The sequence below is a fragment of the Aricia agestis genome, chromosome 16 (genome assembly GCF_905147365.1).
Source record: "Aricia agestis chromosome 16, ilAriAges1.1, whole genome shotgun sequence".
Taxonomy (NCBI): Eukaryota; Metazoa; Arthropoda; class Insecta; order Lepidoptera; family Lycaenidae; genus Aricia; species Aricia agestis.
Window position 1 is genome coordinate 7,816,541 of NC_056421.1, and position 20,401 is coordinate 7,836,941.

General features: G+C 35.1%; 1 protein-coding gene across 2 annotated transcripts in view; it reads right to left on the reverse strand.

Moving 5' to 3' along the window:
• LOC121734596 (semaphorin-2A-like) overlaps positions 1-20,401 on the reverse strand; it is a 394,143-nt gene that overhangs the window by 13,372 nt on the left and 360,370 nt on the right. For both annotated transcript variants that reach the window (XM_042125178.1, XM_042125177.1), the window contains one exon: positions 19,371-19,525. In XM_042125178.1, the coding sequence (XP_041981112.1) occupies positions 19,371-19,525 (155 nt within the window). The remainder of the gene's footprint in view (positions 1-19,370; positions 19,526-20,401) is intronic.

Consider the following 20,401-nt stretch of genomic DNA (forward strand, 5'->3'; position numbering starts at 1 on the left):
TTGGTTAGGACAATGCAGGCTGATCACCTGATTGTCTGACAAATAAAATGATCCATGCGTCGGATGGGCATGTAAAAAGTCGGTCCTGCGCCTGATCTCTCGCCGGTCGTGTCGGTCTTCCGTCCCACTGGGTTATGAGAGTAAAGGAATAGAGAGTGCTCTTGCGCACACACTTCGGCACTATAAAATTACTCCTGCGTAGTTGGCCTGGTTTCAATGAAACCGGCCACCGTCACCGAAACCGGTGTGGGAGCTATTATACCCAGTAAAATGGATTCAACGGCTTGGGCGTGACGACGGTGCGGTAATACACAGACAGACACACTTTTGCTTTTTTAATATTAGAGGTAGTGTGAATGTTTAATTGGTAGGGTACCCAAATATTGACGGCATCTTAGTAAAGAGAGATCGAAATCATATTACAAAATGTATGTTCATTAAGTTCTCTCTACTCAAAATACTATAAGGGGGCGTCCACAAATTACGTGAGGTGTTTTTTTAATTGTCTGACGTAATTTGTGGACGCCCCTAACCGGAATAACTAATAACTTTTTGTAATCTGTGCCCTAGGACCTAGGTCATATAAAATAAATGCTAAGCTAGGCTAGGCCTCCGATTACATCCCGCTGCAGCCATTACTAAACTCGGACCAACGATGATTGATGACGCTTGCATTGCAGGGTTGTATGTGTGCGAGTGTGAGTGACGTCATCAGCAATAATTCCATCAAAAACGACTCACAAATGCCCAGACATTTTATTGTTCGTATGCAGAAATGGTTAAATTTTTCTCATATTTGCAGCCTTTTTATGACATTTTCTAATGGCCCGGGAGCTGTCAATCTCAAAAGTTTTGCGACACATGCACACTATGAGGGCACTTTCGAGATTGACAGCTCCCGGGCCATAAAGGTTTTATAAATAAACTAGCTAAACGTTGATTCGCCATGGTATATATATTATGCTATACTTAGTTATGCATGGTCGTTATACGTAATATATGGATCCTTCTTGGATCATTAAAAAATCCACATCAAAAAATCTTTACGCTGTTCATAAGATCTAAGCATGTTTATAGCGATAGACAGCAGGAAGCAACTTGGTTTGCTATTATTATGAAGTTGTAATCAAATTTTATACGTGGGAGACCCATGCTTCGGCACGAATGGGCCGGCTCGACCGGAGAAACACCACGTTCTCACAGAAAACCGGCGTGAAACAGCGCTTGCGCTGTGTTTCGCTGAGTGAGTGAGTTTACCGGAGGCCCTATTCCCTTTCCTATCCTCCCCTGTTCCTTTCCCTTCCCATCCCTACCCTCCCCTATTACCCTATTCCCTCTTAAAAGGCCGGCAACGCACCTGCAGCTCTTCTGATGCTGCGAGTGTCTATGGGCGACGGAAGTTGCTTTCCATCAGGTGACCCGTTTGCTCGTTTGCCCCCTTCTTTCATAAAAAAAAAAGAAAAGTAAGAACACTTCCACAATAAGCCAATTTTTGCCAAGTGTAATTATGTTCCTAATACTCAAAACCATTTCCTAAGCAGTTCCGTAATAAAAATCGAGGATTCATCTTAAACATCTTCATAACAGACAAAAAGGAGTCAATTAAAAAGTGAAGTACGCAACCCTTCCCCCTTCCGTCTTGGGGTGTTGAAATGATTCAGAGCAGGTGGCTTGATGGGCATAATGGGCATAATTAAGTGCAGGTGTTTTGTTCCCCGTGATAATCACTTAACTCGAGGTAAATAATTACGTGTATGATATTTTACCGTATGTGCCATTTGTCTCGTACATTCTTAGGCTGGATGTGGGTAGATATTTTATGGATGTGGATTGAATTTCTTGAACGTATCCATATTCACACAAACCTCTTAACTTTTTTCGAATGCTTAGAACTTTATAAAAAATATAAATTGTACATGAACGTAAACTTCGAGCTAGCTCTACGTTTTAAGTGAACGTGGTTTTTTTTGTTAGATTTTTTTATTTCTACTTTTTACCTTATTTGTTTTTATTATGTACTTAAATAATGAAAAAAAAACTGAATCTAAAACATTCATGTTTAAATATTATGGAATTTTGCACGGATTTATTATTTAAGTTTTAGTAAGCATTTTTTTGTTCTTTCTCAAAAATATATTCCCTTTTTTTGCCAAAATCATCCCAACACACGGTTTTAATTCTAAGGAAACGCGAATTAACCCTTACGTGCACGTTATTTTTGAGACAAAACGTCCCAGTATAATTCAGTTAGTATTGTATAATTTGAGTTAATTCTAGAGGTTACATTGCCGTTAATTGCGAAGGTTGGAATTACGCTGGTTCGTTAGATTCGGGGATCATTAGTGACGTCACCGGCCTACAATTAACTTACCCCCTCCTGCTTTTTGTTATGTTTCTTTACACATTGCTTACGTGTTTGGTTAAGTTATACCTTCACTTTACCTATAGAGATAAATTATTTTATCAATAGTAGGTCATATTGATGGGTATAAAATGACCCATTTTTTTAATTTACAAGATTATTTTTGTGATAAATGATCACGTTCAATCGACAATAATTTTTATTAAAGTGATCCATTTTTCGAACAAATATTTTGTTAAAAAACTAGATTAAATTTTGTGACTGTTATAACAATATAACAAAAAAATAATATGGCCCAAATGAGGTAAGTCACAAAATTTTACATAGATGTCGCTATTAGCGTAATCCATTCAAAAACAATCTATACTTTTTCAAAACTATAATTTCAAAAAGATTAAACGGGATTTGAACAGAAAGTCGCAGTAGCCGGCTAAAAGTAATTTAGCTAACTAGTATTTTCAGCGGGACAGTTTTCGCATTAGTAGCGCTGAAATATAACCCCCAATTACTCTGTGAGCTGGACCTGCGCGAATTAGACCACCGGTAAATCTAGCGATTGCTGTTTGTTCACTTTTATTTGCACGAATCAATTGTACTGGAAAAAAGAGGTATTTACAGTGCAATAATTCTTATTCAAGAATTTATTAATTATTATTTTTAAGAGTGTTCAAACTTATTAAAACTAAAAAGCTGTGGTAGGACAGATAATAATATACACCGGTTTCGGTGACGGTGGCGGGTTTCATTGAAACCAGGCCAGGTAGGACAGAGGGGGGTCTTTGCCCAACAGTGGGACATTGTAGGGCGTAGGTTAATAATAATATTAATTTATTTTTATAAGAAAGCAGATCCAAATCCAATAGAAAATGTACTTGTTTATAAAGGTAGGTTTAGTGAAAATAAACGTGGAAGTAAAATGAGATGTTTTTACGACACAGATCTAACTAGGATTATGTGGCGCATGTCCCGAAGGTTAATATTGAGCTAGGCTATTTATATTGTGATCTCTTGGGAGAGAGCTAGCGCGATGTAAGTTTGGCGTGATTGCCATGGCAACCAAAATATAAAGATGCGTTCAGAGACGTGAGTGCTATGACCGTGACATTTGAGAAGTACTACTGTAGTAGCAGCAAAGTATTCAGTACGTATTGCTGCAGATGTTTACAAAGACTTAATAAAATGTCACGACACACAATGTCCGCGCCATTAAACCAAAGATAATGTGTCCGGTCACAGTCTCGCCAATCTGAACGCAGCCTTAGATGAAACAAACGGTAAATTACTCCAGTACAATGAGCCCACTAAACATTATTACCTATATTTTATTATGTCGGTATGGAACTAAATTTGTACTAAAATTAACGTTCGCACGCAAGCTGCCACGTACATTTGGGGGTTATAATAAACTTCTTAATTATATTAATTAATAATAAACAAATCTACTCTATCGAGAACGGTTATTGTTGCTGTTTTTGATAACATGCAAATTAAGGTTTTTAACTTACGTTATAATAACTTGCATGTATTATATCTGGATGATTAATGTGTACTTATAATTTCAATTAAGTAAATAGAAAACATGACCTTTACAATCTACATTGCCTAATGGCGTTCCCTCACCGAGAGCATTCGCTTGTAATGTACCGTTACAGAGTCGAGCATTATATCAGTAAGGGAGGAGAGCTGAGCATTAGAGCATTACAATGCGCACCTTGTAATGATACAGTGTGTAATATATTAATACAACTTGTAACATCAATCTGACATTATGGAATCAACTAGCTATGGAATGCTCGAAGTGGAATGTTACAATACACGTGAATTGTAATGTAATGCTCAAAAACAAATCTTTAATTTTAAATTACACATGAATGCTACCTCAAAACAATTAAAAGCAAACTAGAACATTATCTAACTTGTAACTAGATTTTAGATTGATATGTTACAATGCAATTTACACTTTTAATTTATCTTGACATTATAATCACTAGCTCATTCGATAAAACACGAATAAAATTTGATTCCTAGCTAGATCGATTTATCGCCCCTGAAACCCCTATACTAAACATGAAAATTGTTGGAGCCGATTCCGAGATTCCAATTATATATACAGGGTGTATATATAATTGGAATCTCGGAAGCCCGAGCGTCACGAGATTTCCCATACAAAAGTGAAAAAAAAATTTGGTCTTTCAGCGCTGCTACTTTCACAGTGAACTCTCTATAAGGAACACATACACACCCTACAGTATTATCATTTATTTTTGTTACACCTTGTATATACAAGAATTGCTCGTTTATAGATATAACATTAATCTTAGGTGTTCTAATCTGAATGAAATATTAAATGAAAATAAATACATTTATACGAGTTCAGACTATTGTTACTTTAGTACGTTGATACAGCAGAAATTAGTATTCTGACCACGAACCTTAATAGTTAATTGGATTAAGGCATGTACCGAATTATGTAACCTAGTTACGTAGGGGCACAGGGCGACGTAGGGGTACAGGGCGACTTAGGGCGCGGGAGTCAAGCGAGACCCCAGAACTAGTTATTGCTCATTAAAATGTATCATACTAGTGATAAGTCTAACGTGCGCATCGAGATACCAAAATGAAAATTTTGGAATAAGATAAATTTTTTGTCAAACTCCTCATTCAATTTAAGGCAAATAATAATCGTTAAATGCCTCTGCTTGCGGCCGCAAGCAAAGGAAGATATTTACAAAACTTAGGGCCTGTTTCACCACTTCCTGATAAAGTGCCGGATAGGCTATCCACAACTTTTTGACAGATTGTCCATACTTCATCTGTCAAGTTAAGTGGTGAATAGCCTATCCGGCATCAGGAAGTGGTGAAACAGGCCCTTCAAGTGTTGGAACTTGTTGAGCGTAGACGCTCTACAAAAATTCATTATACTCGTAGAAGTTCTACGAAAATTGTCGCTTCGTAGCATTGCTTCGTAGGCGCTCTACGAGCTGTCACTTTGCTCGTAGATAGTCTACGAGATAATTTTACACGTAGATATTGTACAAAACAATATTATTATTTGGTACGGTTTCTACGAGTAGTCGTTTTACGTTCTACGAGAAAGTATTTATAAAAAATCGGCCAAGTGCGAGTCGGACTCGCGCAGTTTTTATTTTATTTTATTATTAATTATTTATTAAAGTACACATATAATTATGGATCTTGTGAAAATTTTAAGTGCCAACCTGTTGCCGTTATTGATATCAAGCAGAAAAGGCCAACATTTTTTTAGTATTTTTTAATACAGCGGCAATAGAAACAAACAATCTATGAAAATTTCAGGAGCTAGACTCCAGTTCTTGAGATACAACCTAGATATAGACAGATAGACGGACAGACAACGAAGTCTTAGTAATAGACTCCCGTTTTTACCCTTTGGGTACGGAACCCTGAAGACAGTTCTACAAAATTTACCACACTTATAAATTTCATAACCATTGAAAAACATACGCGTCTATGTTATCTTTTCTGTATATGTATAATATTAAACAGTATCTGCGGGTGCTCATTTGCGTTTTTACGTTAGTTACACAATGAATCGGTAATTGTGTTATGGTTGGTAATGAAGCGTAATATGCAGATTGTTTGCTGGGGCATGCGCGGCCGAGCAATCGATTCGTATTACCGTCCTGACAGATTTATATTTCATTTATCAAAATGTTCGATATCTCTGACACTTATTTTATATTCGAATTTTAAATTTCGCGCCATCGATCTGTCAATTTGATCTGTTACTTTAATTGTTGGGTATTTTTAAATCAAAAGACATAGTATTTTGAAGCAAAAGAGAAGTTAAACGAACGGACCCACTTTAGGGTTTAGTACAATTATTTTATTATGGTTAAAGGCGTAATATTTTCTTATATGAAATTTTTTCATTCCTCAAGTATATGTCATGCTTACCTCCAGCTTAGAAATATTATTACCCCTTTTTAATAAAATAATTAATTTTCTTCTATGATCAAGTTTAAATAGAGTATAACTGAAAATTACCAAGGCAAATACTTCCACTAACATGTAATAAATACTTTCAATACAGTTTCAAGCGAGGATTATATCGAGATAATTCGCGCGCGAAACACATTTTAATAGTTAAGCAGCCCCGTCTTTTCACTCTCAGAGGAATAACGGGTAATCAAGTAATCAGGATCATAAACTATTCAATTCACAAATATATTAGCTGAGAGCATTCTGACACAAGCCATTAGTACTACCAAATGACGTAGGCTTTGATTGACGTGAGCAAACGTAGCGATCCTTACACTTGCTCGTTTAACGGCCCTTCCCAATATTTGATCTATCTCTGGTTTTGCCCTACTAGAGATAGGAATAGCTCACATTAGACATTAGAGACATATATTTTATGTCAATTGTGAGCTATTCCTATCTCTAGTAGGGCAAAACCAGAGATAGATCAAATATTGGGAACGGCCGTTAACGATAATGAACACCAAAATTGTAAAGGAATATCTTACAGAGCTTTCAGCAACTACTTTGAAACGGAAATACTTCAACTGATATTAATAATCAAGTTTTTTACTCAAATTAAGAACGGACTCAACGACAATCTATATATATAAAACTCAAAGGTGACTGACTGACATGGTGATCTATCAACGCACAGCTCAAACCACTGGACCGATCGGGCTGAAATTTCGCATGCAGGTAGATATTATAACGTAGGCATCCGATGAGAAAGGATTTTGATCAATTCCCCCTCCAAGGGGTTAAAATAGGGGATGAAAGTTTGTATATAATAATACTTCTTAACGCGAGCGAAACCGCGGGCAAAAGCTCGTATATTATAAAGACACAGCGAATGTATTAGACTATTTAATAAAAAAAAATCATACGCAGATGTTGGTTTCATTCGTTGAAAAGTATTCAATTTCATTTTGGAACACTTCAAAATCTCTTTCATATTTGCGTGCTAATCGCGTACCGAGAGTCGTTTAATCAAAAACAAAGCGACGTCACGCTGTGCCGGGAACTAATCGTAATTTTATTGATACTTCTGATAAAAAACCTCCATTGTACAGCAAGGGCTACGATATAATTAAACTTGTTTCATTCACAATTATTACATAGTACGATTCGTATCAGAAATACAATAAAAGATAATGTAAAGTATATTCGGGTTAATGGTACCACCATGAATGTACCATAGGAAATAATTACCCCTATAGTGGTGCCTTTGAATTTGGTCGCATTATACCTAATATAGTTTTTATCGTAATCCGTACCTGAGTAAGGCTTAGTGCAGACCGATGTCGTTAAAATTTGCATGATCTTTTTGGGCGAACCGTTTTATGGCGATTTTATGTAAAAAAGGTAATCTATATTTCAGACATACTTATGTCAAAGAGTTCGCCTGAAGCTCCCATCGAGACTTGTATCACATTATAATAAAGTGATTAGGAGTTCTGGAACATTTGGACGAGTTTTATATCTCCAATTTTGCTCAATAAAATTCATCATCTAAATGAACAAAATTATTTTTACATATTATACTAATGTACCTAACGCTTTCTTAAATCGCTGAATCATCCTTCAAACATTTTCATGATTTTGAGGCTAGCTAACGCTTCCTGTATTTACTTTAGCTCATCAGCCCTAGTAGACAAGTAGCAAGCGATTATCGTAAACGCTAACAAAATGTATGGGATTTGACATAAGTCGTCGCTTCGCTAGCGAATAAAATAAAATAATAAAAAAATAAAAAATAATAAAAAAGCCTTTTATTTCACGTTTGTCGTGTTTGTTTGTTGTTCACTAGCGAATACTAATGTCAAATCCCATACATTTTGTGGCGTTGGCGTTGGCGTTTAGGCGTTGTCTAGGCCCTCTGCGTAATATATTAATGGAATACGTCATGGTATATTTAGTCAATATGGACAACATTATGTTGCCATGGGGGAATATCGATAATAATTATAGTCAAATATTATTAAACATAGCTAATATTGCCTCTATTATGATATAGCAACTACCTGATATTATGCTACTACTATAATTAATGTATAGTAATTAAGTATTTAGATTAAACAATCAGCGACTGACAGAAAAAAGTAAGTAGTAACAATAATTGCATTATTTGGTCTAAAAATGTTCAAATGCAGTTTCAATACGTTAACAAATATAAAGTACCACACCGCACTGCGATCACTTAAGAGGCATTAAGAAAATATAATAATACTTAATATAAATAATTTAGTCCAGCTGTGATATTTTTCTTTACGTATGATACTATTATCCCTAGTATGATGTTAACGTAATATTACATTTAAAAAAAATTGCTAATATTTTAAATGTTACAAATTACTTAAAACTTCCGATATCTAAACGGATGACACTAATATATTATGTATCTATACACTGAGATGACAATATGCTTAGTGATAAACTGCCATTTCTATGATATTAAGTACATACCTACTACAATATTTTAATTGTTACTTATTAGTACGGGAGGGCTAGAACAATTTTTTTAATGATTACTATCAATCAATTTTTTGTGAGTAGCTTCATTTTGATAAGACGAACAACATTTTTATTTGCGAAAAATCTTGAAAGTGTAGTAGCTAACAGAAATAGAAAGGATTTCATTCAAATTGAAGCTACTCACAAAAATGTAGCTTGATACTAATAAAAAAAAATTGTTCTACGGCTCCTGTACTATATGGTATTTAAAGGAAAAAAGTAGTTTTCTTTTGCGCCTACGTAAAAACAGCTTTATTTTCCACGAATGAGCTACAATAAAGCAATATTTTTACAAGCTTTATTATACATTGTAAACCCATAAACTCGGAAAATTAGCTAGTTTTATTTTACCTTACTTACGTTTGATAAAAGCATGATATAATATATTTTTTAAACTTAATAAGCCACAGAGCTAACTTCATGCCAAATAAAACTTAATAACCATTTGGCATGGAGTAAGCTAATACCCAGGATTAACACAGGCTCCATTTTACTGCAAGAAAATATTATCACAATTTAAATTACTTACCTAATAAACCGCGAGATACTCCGCGGGACACAAATAGCAAAAAATATCTTATTGTATAGTAGATACATAAAACACCTGAAGTGAAACTTTACACGAACGCGAAGTATATAAAATCACCGACAGAATAAATTGGCGCCGTTTCGCCGATTCCGACTTCTGTAGTTAAAGAGTTTAGCGGGGACGTGTCCCGATATTTTCTTGTTAGGGTGTATACATACAGAGGAACTAAATAGTTTTTTTTTCTATTGTAACAGAATAACTTTTTGCCATGACAACAATTATTATTGTCCCAGCTAAGATACTAAGATTAAATGTTACTAAAAGTAGGGCGTTCTTTTCTACGTCGCAATGTCTGTACATGTCCTTATTTCAGACTTTTCCATGGGGAAAGCCAGATCACAGGCGATGTGGGTTTGTTTAATTATTTCATAGACCTGTACGTGACCGGCGTTAAAAATATACGTAATTGCTTATTTTATCTTATAAGGTTTTTCGTATGTATCTACAGGGAAATAATGTTGGGGCAAATATGTGCGTATTTTATTTCGTAAAAACATATAAGGCTGGATTTTTACCCGACTACGACGTAGTAGTTAGTACGTTAGTAGTTGCAAAAAGAAGGGTAATGATTTTGACAGTGTAGGTATGTATGTGCCCTCGTAGCATCAAACTGCTGGCCCGATTTTGATGATAATTGATTAGAATTAATGATGTCGCGGTTGTTTTATTTATAATTTGGATTTAAATGGTCGGGTTATAAAACATATTATTATTTATCATAATATTATGAAATAAAACATCAAAATCCAATCTAGTAAAGATAAGCTTTTTCCTATTAAAGATATCACAATCGAGTAAAGAAATCAAATAAAACTAATAGGTCCAATAAAGGTACTAAGGCAAGCCTATTTCATCGGAGCAATAAAAGTTTTATTCCTTCAACTTACATAAACTGTGAAACACAAAGTATAGGTATCTTCATTTTTATTGCTTTTCATAAAAACCAATTTTATCAATAAGTCAGATCGCGAGGGTTTTAATAAATCCGACAGATATCTGCTATTAAGCTAAGATATAAAATGTTGAAAGTAGGATTGATTTATTTTTTATAAATCCATACTAAATAATATAATAAATGTGAAAAATGTGTCTATCTACCTGTTTGTCTCTCTGTCTGTCCGTTTGTCTGTCTTTCAGCAGCCACTTCACAGGTATATTTTGAGTCCTGTGAAGCGGGAAAGGACATAGCCGATACTTTTTATTCGGAAAAAAAATGTACGCTTCCCGCGCCATAAACGAATTTTGACATCTAGTTTTTTTATAAATATTTTTTTTGGATACTGGGAATAACAAACTATAGTTTTTAAACCTTGAAGCATGACGTTCAGTATTTTGCTTAATAATAAACTGAATCACAAATCACATACCTACTGAGCGGATTGTTACCGGAGCGGATGATTACATATTCCGTGCGTAGTTTTATTAATAGCCAATGATTATTTAAAAATGATAAACCATTTTATGTGGCCGTTCGCGCAGAATATTAAATGGAAAATGGCCGAAACTACAAACACTGAAGTTGATGGTTTTTATCCGAAATCGCAATATGTATTTTATTGGTGACGTAAATCGAGGAGCGCGGCTTTTTAACGTTTGCTTACGATCACTCGGTGGACTTTTACGAGATTCGTCGTTACGTATTTTATGTCATCGACCCAGCCCTTTGCCTTTAGGATTCGCGAAATCTGCTCGCAAAATGATTTATTTCATGAGGCTATCAAGAATATCTAATAACATATTAAATAACATGTTTTTTTGCAATGAATGCCATGCGAAATCATTTTAGGTTGGTCACTGAATATTATTACTAGCGATCGATTTATTTCACGATTCCCATACTAAACGTTCCTAACATTCGATTTGAAATTAAGTCTACGAATAATAGAAACTAAATTAAGTATTATTAAAACACTTCACGACAGTTTAATCACGATGGATCGAAACGGTTATGTCAATAAAGTATGAAGTTTATACAGGCTCTCGTAACCGAGACGTAAAATTGTTTATTCAAAAACTGAGTTGCGTATTTTTCTAAATATATTATTTAGAATTCTAGACGTATAAACTACGAAAATAAATAGGCAAGGCCTTTTAATAAGAAAACGGTGCCTATTGTATAGTAATAAAGAAAATTGTTTTCCAATATTACTATAATTTCAGACGATGTTTTTATAGAATATTCGAAATAAAATAAACTAAATCCATTTACACTAACGTCGCAAAAAACGATGTGTATGGAACGAAGACATTACCTACATTATGTACAGACCTCGGAGTATAATATTTACTTATCAAGTATAATATTCACTGCAATATTCGCGTCACGTTTTCGGTGTATTTTTAAAGGAATCGGGCAGACCCCCTGAAAACTTTCTCCTGTACATTTGATATTCAATATACTGAGCAATCCTTTGATGAGATATTTTATGCAAAAAAACGAACGCTTAGGCGGGGCGCGAAAAAACGTTCAAAAGTTCACATTAGTATTCCTCGAACCACCCTCTGGAATACTTTGGGGGGAATAAAAAATCAATGTTTATTCTTTGCGGACGGGATTTGAATACTAATTATACATCTAATTGCTTTGTGTTTTTGAAGGTGCAATTTTGAGGTGGAAATTTGTTTTGATTTTGATTTGAAATTGAGTTTATTTGTCTACGTGTACTCGAATATTATCGGGACTAGGTTTAATGAACCGGTGGTACGGGTTAAAAATGTAATTTACATTTTAAATTTTTGTTATTGATACAGATTTGTTGACAATGTTTTTGCGAATTAAGACTTAAACGTGTAAGGTATAATTTGCAACACTTAAATTTAAAGTAATGTACCCATTAAAGTAGACAGTATCTACCTCCGTCTATCTACACTATAATAATATTATCATGTAACCCATTTTATAAAAGTAATCTACAAATTAATAAGATTCGTCCTATTATTTATATTTATTAGTTAAGATTGCATAATATATTGAGTGATTACCTACCAGGGCGACTTAATCGCTTAGCGATAAAGCCCTTTAATATAGAAAAAAAAAAAGATCGTTTCAATATTTATTATAACAGTATTATTAGCTATTATTAAAACATAAAAACTCCCGATAAAAAATGACCTGATTCGCATGGAAAAAATAAAAATAGAACAGATTATGGACGATTGAAAACGCTTAAGCGTAAATCTGGTACAAACTCAACAAAAACGAGAGTATCGAGCAATTACAACAGAGGTATAAAATTGCGAGAAAACATTTTTCTCGGTTGTGAAATAATAAATATCAAAGTGAAAGCGCAATATCATAAAACACTTGGGAATTTAGGAAACTGCACTATAAATAATATTTATATTCTCTGTGAAAGCATTGTCTTTGTTTAATGTTAGGTGTTGAATAATAATAATAATTTAAAATAATAACTATGGACGCTGCACACCACGTCAGTCTGGTCCCGTGCTAAGTAGATATTATTATAGTCCAGAGATATAATTATTATTATATTATATTTAAGATTTTAATTATTTAATACACATCCATGACTCAGGAACTTTGAAAACTTTTTGTTCCCTCGGCGGTATTCGAACCCGCGACCCCCGCCTTAAGCTGCTACCAACAGCCCACCAACTGAGCCGCAGAGGTCGTCTAAGGATAAATGATTGTAGGTACGTAGTGGTTAGTGATTTAGGCCGGTATAAATAGTCAGTACTTAAGATACGACCCGGTCTCAAGACGCGGTTCGGCTCTGTGATTGGTCCAAATTTTGACAGCCAACCAATCACAGAGCCTGAACCGTGTCTTGAGACCGAGATGCATCTTGAATACTGACTATTTATACTGGCCTTAGAGCTTAGGGTGTAGCTTGGCTCTCGACACGAAGTCGTGTATTTGCCATGGTTTCCGCGTTGAAGCAACTAAAAATGTTTTCAAGTTTGCTTAGGCAGAAACATCCGACACAAATGCGTCTTGACTCTTGAAAAAATGTGTTCCGATTATTTTCACAGAGCTATGAGAGTATGAGAATAGAGACAGTTCCTGGACCCTGCGCACACATTTGGGCATTATTAAAATGTCTCCTGCGTGGATTGGTTTCGAATACAATTTTTCTAAACAAATTTTATTTAAAAATATGCAAAGTATATAAATTGTCTCGAAAATAGTTTAAACTATAGTTTGTGCGTTTTATGATGATATGCGTGATACATTATAATTGACAATAGTAGGGAACTAACAAAAATTAATCGATAGTTTAAAAATATCGAATCACTTCGTAAAGGAATTGCAATCGAAATTATCGATTTCGTACTGACATTTCAGTTGTGCCGGCAATTTAAGATGGCCGCCCTTTTTTATCGATTTGATTTCGATTCAACAGAGTCAATCTCTATTGACATAAGTTCCGTTTCATGCATCTAACATTTTTCAAATGTTTTCGTAACAGTAATTCACAGTTAATATTTATAATTTTATATTAATAAGTTAGCATTTAGCAACTTTTTGTTTTTATTCATTTACAGTTATAGGAAACATTTGTTTTTGTAGATGGAATATAATTTATTACATTTAGATTTTTTTTGTTTTCTTGTAAAAAAAACCCGTTGCAAGGAATATGAAAACTGTCACCCATATCATCTTAAAACGCACAAACTATACTGCTTGAATAAGCATTATAAGAATCTACGCGTTTAAAAGTATTTTAGAATAAAATTATTATCATCAGAATCAGATATTTATATTGCTCATGTAGCTATTATATTTGCTTACGATAAATTTAGCGTACTCAGGCGAATGAGTTTCCGATACTTACACGTTTTGGTAATATTCAGTAACTTATAACCGAACCGTCATATATTTTGGATATTATATAAATAACCGTATCGTTCATATTGTAAAAGTTCATAAAATATGATATCTGATATTTTATCACCTCAAACGTTAAGGTAAAGTACTTAGTTGGAAAAAGTGTTCTCCTGTTTATTTTTATTTCCGTTTCAAGTTTCACTTTTCCATCATCATTTAGCATCGAAATACATTTTAATAGGTTACCATTAAACACTACTTTCGTCCGTATTTTCAAACTTTACATAACATCGATAATAATAATAATAGAATTTTTGTAAAAATGGTAGCCGTTTTAAAGAAACGTGAAAATTTAAAATATTTGATGAGAGTTTTTCATTCTAGTATCAAAAAAGTTACATCTGTTATTAAAAATAGCTTTCTCGGTGCGACGCTGTTGAAATTTCACACGGAATAATTTTGTGATAAATTTTACGTATGAAATGAAAGCTGATTCTTCCCATAAATTACAGCGAAACACGATTTTTCACACATTTATTTCTGAAGCCTTGGTCAGATTTGCGCCGACCTTTCGACTGCCCTTCTACTTTTCCTTTCGCCCAAAAGGTGGATTTATGAGAGAAAAGATAGACTTTGCCTCAGATTAATCAAATAGGCGTGCCTATTTGATTAATCTGAGGCAAATACTACCATGTTACATGAAATCGTCAAGAAATTAAATCCTTGTAGATGTTGTCTACATTTTATAAGCATCAATTGCCTAGGTTTTTCGCGTATAATCTAATGGAAGTCGACCACAAGCGTTCCAGTCGAAAATTCCTCCATCAAAAAGCCCGTAAACGAATAATTTTAGTTATTTACAGACACTAGCGGAATATTTAAACTGACGGTAAGTCGAACCCCTAGTTTTTCAGTTAAAGGAACCTCCCTCAATTTAGTTCCGTTTATGCAATTATGCCTCCGAAACGCTATCTACGGGCGGCTGACCGTTAAGCCGACTGTGCATTTTAAATTGTTTTTAATAGCTCGGAGTCCACGCGACATCAAAGCTAGAGTGCTATTTGATTACCGAACAGTTTTTAGCCATGAGTCTAGACTCTAGTCTCTAACGTTATAATTATGTTTCCATTTTGTATCTGAGTAGTCTTAATTTCACATAATAACTTTGATCTAGTGCGAATCTTGTCAAACAACGAAATAGTAATTCTCATATACTTCATTAAACAAATATTATTAAGATCCTGATTTAATGGATTTCTCGATTTATAAAAATGCTATTTCGTTGTATAATAGTAAGACTGCATCTAATCTGAATTAATGTTACATTAATATAGCAGAATGGGGTTAAGTTTTTAGCCATATCTCTCTCCCCGTCTCTAACATAATAATTAAGTTTCCATTTTCTGTTCTCGTGTGATACGTTCACTAAATATAACGTTCATTTACGAAGCGCCCTCGACTGGAGGCGCGGAGTAGATGACATTTGAAGGAATTTAATTAATTTTGTTTAACTTAAACACTCTTACGTCTTTGATATCCTAGTACCCCTTCGCGAGTTCTGCGCACGACGGCGCCTGTCAAACTGGTATCGGGAAAAGTTTGGCTACATTTCGCCGAACCGCATTGCAAATCATCTCCCACACTGTCCGGACTACGCTAAGGCTGGCTTTATATGGCGACGACCTCTGTGGCTCAGTTGGTGGGCTGTAGGTAGCTCAAGCTGGGGGTCGCGGATTCGAATCCCACCGACGGAACAAAAACTTTTCAAAGTTCTTGGGTCATGGATGTGTATTAAATATGTGTAATGTGTATATAATAAATATATTATGTATAATATAAAAGTATTAAATATATTTCCGTTATCTGGTACCTGTAACACAAGTCCTTCAGGTACTTAGCACGGGGCTAGACTGACGTGGTGTGAAGCGTCCGTAGATATTATAATATGCGGCGGCGAGAACGCGCGGTTCGGCCGTTTCACCGAGAGATCACAAGCAAATGTATGCAAATTGCAACGATTTATTTAAATAGCGTCGCGGTCGCGCTGTTATTTACTCATATATTTTGCCTGTCATCTCGCGGTGTAGCCGCCAAATCGCGCCTTCGGGCGGGCGCATATAAATCCAGCCTAATACCACGAACTGAGCCCGACCGGACGCACGAAAACTTTTATCGAAAGAGCAAACCGTCCGCCGCCTGAGGCGAAACGACTAGTGTTAAATATTCGACGAAAAGGGAATTAAGCGCTATTTGTGGCGTAGTGAAATTTGAGTCGGGACAAATAAAAGTTTATTTAAAAACTTCATTAGCAACCATACAGAAGTTGAGTGAATGCTCGTGCGTATTTACCGCCGTATAAAGTCGGAGTAACTTGTACGGGAACTGTGTAACAAAGTTTTGTGACATTTATGCGAATATTATTTAGGATTTTTTCATTTACTTCACTCGCTCGTATGTTTGACGTGTGTGTTTATTACAGTACGCGTACTTTAGTATTCTGTATTTTGTAAGCAATTCGTTGGCATGATTTTTCTGATATACGTAAAGAATTATTAAATACTTTTATTACGAATAGGAATATTCAATAGTAATTCTTAGTCGTCTGTAAATAATAATGGAAACTTAATCATAAACTAAAGCGTTTTAATTTTTAATTAAACTTCGTTGCAATAAAAAAATCTTGAGTCAACCCTTAATTATTTAGCGTTTACCCAACTATTATTATTAGAGTAACATTATGCAAATTCTGTACAGCCCCCCTAGACAAGTGGCAAAACGCTAACGCTAACGCTAGCGCTAACGCTACAAAATGTATGCGATTTGACATAAGTCATCGCTTCGCTAGCGAATACTAATGTCAAATCCATACATTTTCTAGCGTTAGCGTTAGCGCTAGCGTTAGCGCTAGCGTTAGCGTTTTGCCACTTGTCTACAGGGGCAGGCAATTATTAGGGTGAACCTTGGTACGTCAAAGGTAACGCTTAAACAATTTGATATTCCACACGAGCATTTCAAACGCCAACTCGAACTTCGGAAAAGTTGCGAACCCCCTCCCCTTTCGTTAGATATACGTGAGTCTAATACCCGGCCGGCTCGCAGCGATTTTCGAGCGAAATTGGTGAAAATTGCAGCAACATCGGTAGAAATTACTGGCTGGCGTTGTTTTGAATATAAGGTCTGTGGTCTGCGCTGAGCCTATGTGTCAAACGAACGAACTGCGGTCGTACTCGGCATACAATTGTTTTACTGGAGAAATACGCTTTTGTGAACGTTACATGTACCCAGATTTTGTATCCAAAACCTCGAGCTAAAATTTCAGCTATCTTTCTTTCATGCGCTATGAAGTTTATAAAAGCTGCTGTAATTTATTTGTAAAGTTGAATGCCCCTAAGCTAATTTATTAATGTACCCTTGTATTTAAAAAATAGGTAAATAATTTACATGACATTTCAACACGAAATTCCAGCTCTACACATTAATTGTTGTTACAAGTGAGCATTCTACGTTTCGGAGGGTTTTACAAGCGATAAAAGTGAAATAACATTTAAGGGGCGCGCTAGTAACGAACTTGTTCAGGTAGGTTTTAAAGCGTGGAGCTTTTAAGGGTTAATAAATAGCGAGTGGACGAGCGCGTCAGAGAGCAAATCGGCAAAGAGCAGAGCTCCAAATTCGCGTTATTTGCCTACAAACAATGAACGTATAATCGGTTTTTCGTGTTCCCAACTAAATCCCATGTTCGCGATGAGGTGGAATCCGGGGTCTCCGAATGTCCAGCTGTCAGGCGCGAGTTATGGCTTTGTGCGCACTTTCACTCGCAGATTTTTAATTTCCCCGCGCTCGGCCATTTTTAATTTGTGCGTTTTTTAATAAATTGTAATAGCCCTCCCGTGATTGTTCCGAGTTTTGGGACGCGCCGATTGTTCTCAACTGGGTCGTCTATAAAATTTTAAAATATTATATCAACTTTTGCAGCATTTGGCGCCTAGTGTTATAATATATTTATTTTTGGGTTGAAATAAATGTAGAGGTAGGCGTTATAAAACAATATGCAATATTATAAATGTTATAATATTATTGGTGCTTTTTAGGCACTACCTTTTCTGAGGTATTTATTTGATATAAAAAAATTTTTTTTGAGTAAAAAAATTTATATTATGTTACTTTGTAATAGACCTTTTGTTTGATCTATTATTCTATGATACCTATGTCTGTATAATGTACATTAATTACGCACTAAGCTCGCGTATATCTAAATTATGGCTTCTACCCTCATCTCACAATATTAGATTATGTCAGTCAAACTTGTACCGAGTGTATTAATTAATCGACATTTCATAGATTTCTGTATTGGATGGAGGTAAACCCTATAGTAGACAGTAATCTTAGGACTTATGAACTATGATGGACAGGGTATACAAAGTCAAGAAATTAGAATACTTTATAAGCACTTATAGTCTAAGGCCTAAGCCTTTGTGATTCTTTTTTGAAGCTATTGCTGATGTGACATCAACTCCTTAAAAGTTACAACATAGGTGCACGTATCCCTGCAGCAGTAACTCAAAAATGTTACTACACTAAATCGCTAGTTCTGCCGGGCATTTAAATATGCCACTTACTGGTATCAGGGTAGAACGGAGTAAATTTGATAGGCTAGCCCAGGGGTCACCAATAAGTTTCGCTCGCGGTCCATTTTCAGAATTGAAATGACCTTCGCGGTCCACACACTTTATAAAAAAATATTTTTTAAACAATTAAGGAAATTACAAAGGTACAGGTATCAATCAATGAAAAAAGTGTTAATTTTAGTTACTAATTATCTGTCTGAAGTTTGAAGCAAAATTGGTGCAAGAAGTTCATCTTCAAAAATGCTTGGTCGGTGGTCCGCACACAATGGGTCGGCGGTCCGAATGCGGACCGTCATTTGGTGACCCCTGGGCTAGCCTATGCTACCAAAACACTATTGTTCGGCTTCTTAGTACTTTGATGAAAGTTTATGTATTCACCAACATTTCACCAATGAATACTGGCTGAAATAGATACTTACAAGACAAATACTCATGTCAAAACTCCTTAGAGCTATGTACACATATCGTGTCAACTTAAATCATGCCACTTACTTGTGCCAGCATAGTATACGGTGTATTCCAGCTGGTGGCCCATCATGTCGACCCTGACGCGGTCCACCACCAGCCTCGTGAAGAACAGGTCGCGCTTGTAGTAGATGGGCTTCTCGTGCTCGTGGGTCACCGCGCTGTCCATCAGAGGATGGGATCTGGGGATAAAAAAAGGAGTTTAGTAATCGTTGTCCAATACATCACGCGGGATCCGTACAATTTTTAAGCTTTCTCGGCATTTGAAGTATTAGTGTAGCAAAAACCATCAAATTCGTTCATCCATTACCTTCCTTTTAGGTTAGGTAAGCAATTACAGACATGCGTGTCTAAAACGGGTAGACCTAAATCATACCATTTATACAGTTTATGGGTCTTAAATGTGTCTAATTATAAAATGTTGCACTTTCCTTACTTAAATGATAGGTACATTAAATAATTGACCCGCCGAATATTTTATTTATCCAAAAATTAGGTGAACCTTTTTACTTTCCGCTGTTACAAAATCTGTCATTTATTTGTTAATTATTTACGGTCAGAAACGTTAAATGAATAAAAGATTATAAAGGGACAAAAAATCCAATTAAAAATGAATATAGGCAACTGAGTTTTGTAGTTAGCTTGGTTCAAAATTTATCTTATATTATTTATATTCATCTTGATCATAAATTCTATTTAAGGCTTAATAATCGCAATTAAAAGAATTTTGCAATAAAATTGTGTTGAAACGAAAATGCGTGGAATGCATAATAAACACCAGTAAGATAAGCACCAACAAAACATTAAACACTATACAAAATTAACGAGAATTTTTAATTAAAAACGCTATGAACCAATCAACTCTGTATATTTATGGGTACAATCGATACTTATCTTAACTAAGCAGACATGATAATGCTTTACATACTTCATTTAATTAAAAAATTCAATCTAGCGTGAAAATTGTTCGTGTATTTTCGCGAGCATGTCGAGTGCTAAAATCTCAACGCTCACGTGAGGATTGTGTAAAAGTGTGAAAAAAAATAATTGAACACTCC